General features: G+C 41.3%; 2 protein-coding genes across 2 annotated transcripts; one reads left to right on the forward strand and one right to left on the reverse strand.

Annotated features, from left to right (window-relative positions):
- Window positions 1–563: 563 nt before the first annotated feature.
- Window positions 564–2,790, reverse strand: pmvk (phosphomevalonate kinase). Its single transcript, XM_042515114.1, has 5 exons — window positions 2,570–2,790; window positions 1,554–1,617; window positions 1,302–1,454; window positions 1,008–1,137; window positions 564–821 (listed from the first exon to the last, which is right to left on the reverse strand). Exons 1-5 carry the CDS (start codon window positions 2,662–2,664, stop codon window positions 649–651), a joined length of 615 nt encoding a protein of 204 aa, XP_042371048.1. The 5' UTR covers window positions 2,665–2,790; the 3' UTR covers window positions 564–648.
- A 533-nt stretch (window positions 2,791–3,323) lies between these two features.
- On the forward strand, window positions 3,324–5,501 carry LOC121964939 (2,4-dienoyl-CoA reductase [(3E)-enoyl-CoA-producing], mitochondrial-like; the record flags this gene model as incomplete). The annotated part of the gene is made up of 4 exons (XM_042515115.1): window positions 3,324–3,430; window positions 4,768–4,976; window positions 5,156–5,213; window positions 5,415–5,501. Coding segments are annotated over exons 1-4 (423 nt in total), but the record flags the coding sequence as incomplete, so codon positions are not given.
- Window positions 5,502–5,576: the final 75 nt, after the last annotated feature.

Genomic DNA, 5,576 nt, shown 5'->3' on the forward strand with positions numbered 1-5,576 from the left:
ACCATATTTAGCATATGGAGATAAAGATGCTATTTCCATTAGGTGCACTGTCACAATCAACGTTGCAACAAATCATTGACATATCCCAGACTGCGACTGAAACAAACATCTACTTAGCATGTAGTATTTTGAAAATATTTTTTTTTGTGTGTGTTTCTTAATCTAAAAACAGAGTGGGATCATTGCAAAAGCCTGGCATTTAAATGGTGAAATTCTGAAAATTGATGAATATTTGATAGTTAGGACTGATATGACACTTTACAGAGGACTCCCTACAGATGACTTTTTGCAGGTGACTCCCTACAGATGACTTTTTGCAGGTGACTTTTTACAGTGGACTCTACAGGCGACTTTTTACAGTGGACTCTACAGGTGACTTTTTACAGTGGACTCTACAGGTGACTTTTTACAGTGGACTCTACAGGTGACTTTGCATGTAGAACTTTAAGGGGAACTTTTTACAGGTGACACTTTACAGGAGACTTTTTACAGGTGACACTTTTCTTTCAGGTAAGAATCCCCCATCAGTCTTTGCTCTGTGTAATGACGTAAACAACAGGAGCTGCAGACTTACAAAAACTTTATTGATCATCAGAGAGAAAACTAGGACATTCTTCAGTTATCGACAAGATTATTGATCAGTGTTTATCAGTGGCACGATGATGACGACGATGATGACGACGATGACGCTGCTTCCTCGGCCAGCTTCAGGATTGGCTGCAGCTGCTCTTCTAACGAAGGGGCGTCTGCGTCGTTGGTGATCAGCCAATCAAATTCAACCCCACTGTCCAACCCGCACTCTGACTCTGCATCGTCCACACCTGAGAGACACAGGTAAAAATAAATGTTACCTTCAAAATATTGTATGTCTGTGTTATGTATGTTTGACTTGATGTGATGTCACTGTGGCTGTCTCCACATTTCAGCTAGTCCACTGACCACAGCAAATAGTTCAATGTCCTCTATGTCTGTGAGAGAGACACAGGTAGAAAGACAGGTAATCTTACCTGGGGAGAAGCTCCACCCCCTCTGTTTGCGTGTTTTTTCTGAACATTGAACTCTGACACTCTGAGTCTGTCCAGGAAACTCCGACCAGAACCACTGCAGGTCTGACAGCCGCCGTGCATCGCTCACCACCTGACCAATCAGAGAGCAGAGAACATCACCTGACCAATCAGAGAGCAGAGAACATCACCTGACCAATCAGAGAGCATCCCACACACAAAGGGCTTGAAATGTGCATGTGCTACTTTCTAAGGATAAATTGTGATGTAAACAAACTGATGACAGAAATGACAAACCCAAACAGGTTGTCGTGCTGCTCTGGTTGCTAGGCGACAGAAGAATCCGGGGTCCTGGCGTCGCCGAGTTTCTCCCCAACGAATCATATCGGCCCGATACTGCTCCTTGTAAACACCAGGACCCAGCAGCTGGTCCAGATCCAGACCGTGTTCCTGCAGAGCCAACAGAACCACCATGACTCAGCAATAACCAGCATGACTCGGCAATAACCTAGTGATGTGTGTGTGTGTGTCAGCAGGTGTCGGTGTCACCTGAGCATACTGCTGTTTCAGAGGTCCAGACAGACGCAGGATGCAGCAAACATCAGATCCTAAACTACAGAAGAAGAATGAACAGGTGAGCTTCATACAGGTGAAATAATAATCTGACAGAAAGTAATGTAATTTCATGTAACATTCTGCAGAAATGTCACAGAAAATACCTAAATAATCTGCAAAAAACTACTGCAATAACCTGAATGTATTACAGTAATCCCACAGAAAGTATTCAATCTGACAGAAATTACTGCATTAATCATCAGAAAATACTTCGAGATTTAGACAGAAAGCACTGTAGCAATTTTAAAGAAAGTAATGCAGTAATATGGAAGTAATACCCCAACAATCAGAAGGAATGTACCACAATAATCTCACAGAAGGTACTACAGTAATCTTGAAACAAAAAACACAAAAAAACCCTGCAGTAATCTGGAAGAACACACTGCAGTAATCTGACATAAAATACTTAAGCAATCTGACAAACTATACCACTAATCTCACAGAACATAATGAAGTAATATGACAGAAAGCACTCCAATAATCTGACAGCAAAATACTTAAGTCTCTCAAGGAAAACAAACTGCAAAAATCCCACAGAAATTACTGCATTAATCTGACAGAAAATACTTCAGAATTTAGACAAAAAACAACACTGTGTTAATCTCAATGAAAGTAATGCAGTAATGTGACAGAAATACCCCAATAATCTGAAAGAAAGCACTGCAGTAATCTCACAGAAGTATTTCATTAATCTGAGAGAAAGTACTGCAGTACTCAGCTCAGTGCTTCAGTTTAGAAATAAATAAAGAACAATGTTTGAATCAATAACTGATCAGAGACTCGCTGAGCGACAAACCATCGATCGTTATCACTAATAACTGATCTGGATCAATACTGATCACTGCTGAGCAATAATAAACTACCCGGACAGTTGTTGATCAGGTCCGTCACAGAATAAAAACTATTAATCACTAATATTAATCGATAATAAACCACGCGGACAGATTTACCGCTCCTGTATCAGGTCCGTCACATAATCTTTTCCGGACTTCCGTTTCCCGCTGAAGACCAGAACCAGTTTGGGTCCTGAGGCTGGATCCTCCATCTGTCATCGATAAACGCCTATCGATACCTGCAGCTGATCGATCCGCCGCTGCTCTCTGACAGCTCCGTGTTCCGACTGTCGGACCACACCGGGCCGGTACCGTAACTGTCACAGCAAACAGGAAGCACTTCAAAATAAAACTACTGCCAGCCTGATTTTAAAAACACAAGAGGGTTCATCAATATCGGTAATTGATATCAAACTGATTGGATGTGGATTAGGTGACGTGTGAAGTTTGTTTGTCGGAAGAAATCAGATAAATACTGGAGTGTTTTTCTGCAGGCACAACATATTAGGCACATTACGGTAACATGTGATCATCGTCACATTCTGGACTGAACCACCGAAGTACACAGAAGGGGGGGGGTTACATTTTCTTTTCTACATCTATTTTTATTAATATTTAGCTTTTTCCTCCACATTGTAACCAGGTTTATATATATAGATATTTAGTGTGATATGCATATGAGGTTTTGTATGTGTTTTCTGTATGTTTTAATAATGTATAGGTTTTTTGTACTAATTTTACTCAGGTTCATACACACACACGCACACACTCACACATATATCTTTTAGTGTGGTGTGCGTGTACATATGTGTGTTTGTTTTTCAATTTCAATTGTCTGTTTGCATTTAAGACCCGCCCCCGTCCTCCATGTTGGTTTAATCCAGGTGAAAGTTCATCAGTGTCTCGAACATGATGGCGGCTGCTGTGTTTTGGAGGAGCGGGGGACTTTTTAGATCAGTGAGGACTTCACTTCACAGGGTACGAAAACATTTGAATGTACTTTATATATCTACAAATATAATCGTGTGTGTGTGTGTGTGTGTGTGTGTGTCGGAAAATACTGTTTTTAAAGCCTATGACGTCAGAGAGAAGCTGCAAAACAACAACAACAACAACAACAGTCAGTCGGCGCGTCTGACGGCAGGTTTAATAACGATGAAATAATAATAACTGCTCCTGTTTCTAAGCGTTTAACGTATCAAAGGTTCCGCCAGCTGCCGTAGTTCAGTCAGGTGACCTGCAGGTGGCGCCGCTGCACGCGCGTCAGTCTCAGTTACGCGTGCACAAGCAAATAATTTGACTGTAGTTTTAAACAAAGACAGGAGCTTCATCAGCAGGTCTTTAAACAGCGTTACACCAAAAACTAACAGCGACCAACAGCTGCTGCTGCTCTCTGCGCTTCCTCTCCTGCAGCTCAGTCTTCCTCATCAGGTCCGACAGCTTCACCGCCAAAAGTCCCAGTATGTCATAAAATATCATTAAAAAGTCATAGTATAAGGAGTCGTAAAAAAAAGTCATTTTACATGATATCGAAAGTCAGTATCGTATGTTGAAAGAAGCCATAGTATAATATATATATAAAAAACATATAGCCCTAGAGTATGTTTATAAAAAGTCATGGTATGTCAGGTAAAAAAAGACAGTCATAGTGTAGTATGTGTAAAAGAAAAAAAAGAAAAGCTATAGTCTAGTATGATGAGCATGAAGGCAGAGTATAGTATAGTATAGTATAGTATAGTATAGTATGTTAAAAAGTCATGGACGAGCGTGTCGGGGAAAAATCGTGTGGTATGCTTAAAAAAGTAAAAAAGTAATTGTATTGTAGGTGGACAAAGATGTCATGGTCTAATATGTAGAAATTAATGTTAAAGTCATAGTATAGTATGTAAAAACACCATAGTGTAGTTTGTTGAAAACTTTAATGACAATCGTTTTTAAAAAATGATGTCATACTAAAATCATAGTTTCATATGACACTGAAAAGTCACAGCGTATGTGCCTAAAACACAAAGTTATAGCAGGATGTAAAAAAGTCAGTGTGACAAGAAAAGTTAAGAAAAGCCATCGTGTAGTACGTAAAACAGCTTTGAAAATGCCACAGTACAGCCTGGTGTGTAGTACTGTGTAGTATTTTAAAAACACCAACAAAAAGGTCAAAGTATAAAACATCAGGATGTCTTTAAAACAACGTTTGGAAAATTGGTCGTATAAAATGCGATTAAAGTCATAAAAAAGAACACGAAAACTAGAAATGATGAATTGCCCGTGACAGACGCGTCCGCTGCTCTCTAACGGTGTTTGGGGTTTCCGGTCAGTCCTGGCTCCACGGCTCGGCGGCGCTGCCTCAGCAGGCCGGCTCCGCGCTGCCGCAGTCGCGGTTCTTCCCGCCGCTCGAAGGCGTCATGCTGCCGACGGGAAGCTTCAACAACAAGGTGGCCTTCATCACAGGAGGGGGGACCGGACTGGGCCGAGCCATGACCGCCACCCTGTCACAGCTGGGCGCGCAGTGTGTCATCGCCAGCAGGTCAGACGTCGTATACTGCTGACTAGTTTTAATTATGTTTAATATTTTAAATATTTTTAATATTTCTAAGACATTTTTGTTACAGAAAACATCAGCTAGAGTTGGATTTTATGAGCTTTTCTTGTTAAAAAAGTTTTAAAATGTGATTTCTAAATCCAGAGGTCATGTGTTTTATTCAGGAAGTTGGACGTCCTGCAGAAAACAGCTGAGGAGATCAGCAGCCAGACTGGCAACAAGGTGACAGACCAGAACCAGAACCAGAACCAAGCTGAACCAGCACATAAAGACTCATGTATCAGAATCTGATGTTCATGTGGCTGTAATGTAAAAAGGGGAAAATAGTATTCATATTTATGTCCAAACACAGTGTGTATGCACACAGACTGGTCTGACCCGGTCTGACCCGGTCTGACCCGGTCGCCCCTCTCTCTGTCTCAGGTCCATGCAGTTCAGTGTGATGTCAGAGATCCTAAAGCCGTCGCTCAGTGCGTCGACCAGATAGAAACTCTGGCGGGACTTCCTGATGTAAGAACACACACGTTTGATTTTCTGTTCTCCTCGTGATGCATTTCCTAAAATCTATCTGTGTGTGTGTGTGTG

The sequence above is a fragment of the Plectropomus leopardus genome, unplaced genomic scaffold (genome assembly GCF_008729295.1).
Source record: "Plectropomus leopardus isolate mb unplaced genomic scaffold, YSFRI_Pleo_2.0 unplaced_scaffold1782, whole genome shotgun sequence".
Classification (NCBI taxonomy): domain Eukaryota; kingdom Metazoa; phylum Chordata; class Actinopteri; order Perciformes; family Serranidae; genus Plectropomus; species Plectropomus leopardus.

What these genes read in the sequence shown, in the direction of transcription:
- pmvk (XM_042515114.1), bottom strand. Translation starts at nt 2,664, where the DNA reads ATGGAGGATCCAGCCTCAGGACCCAAACTGGTTCTGGTCTTCAGCGGG. An exon ending in ACGGACCTGATACAGGAGCG is followed by an intron (nt 1,618 to 2,569) that starts GTAAATCTGTCC and finishes CTTCTTCTGTAG; the next exon opens with TTTAGGATCTGATGTTTGCT. An exon ending in CAGCACGACAACCTGTTTGG is followed by an intron (nt 1,138 to 1,301) that starts GTTTGTCATTTC and finishes CTGATTGGTCAG; the next exon opens with GTGGTGAGCGATGCACGGCG.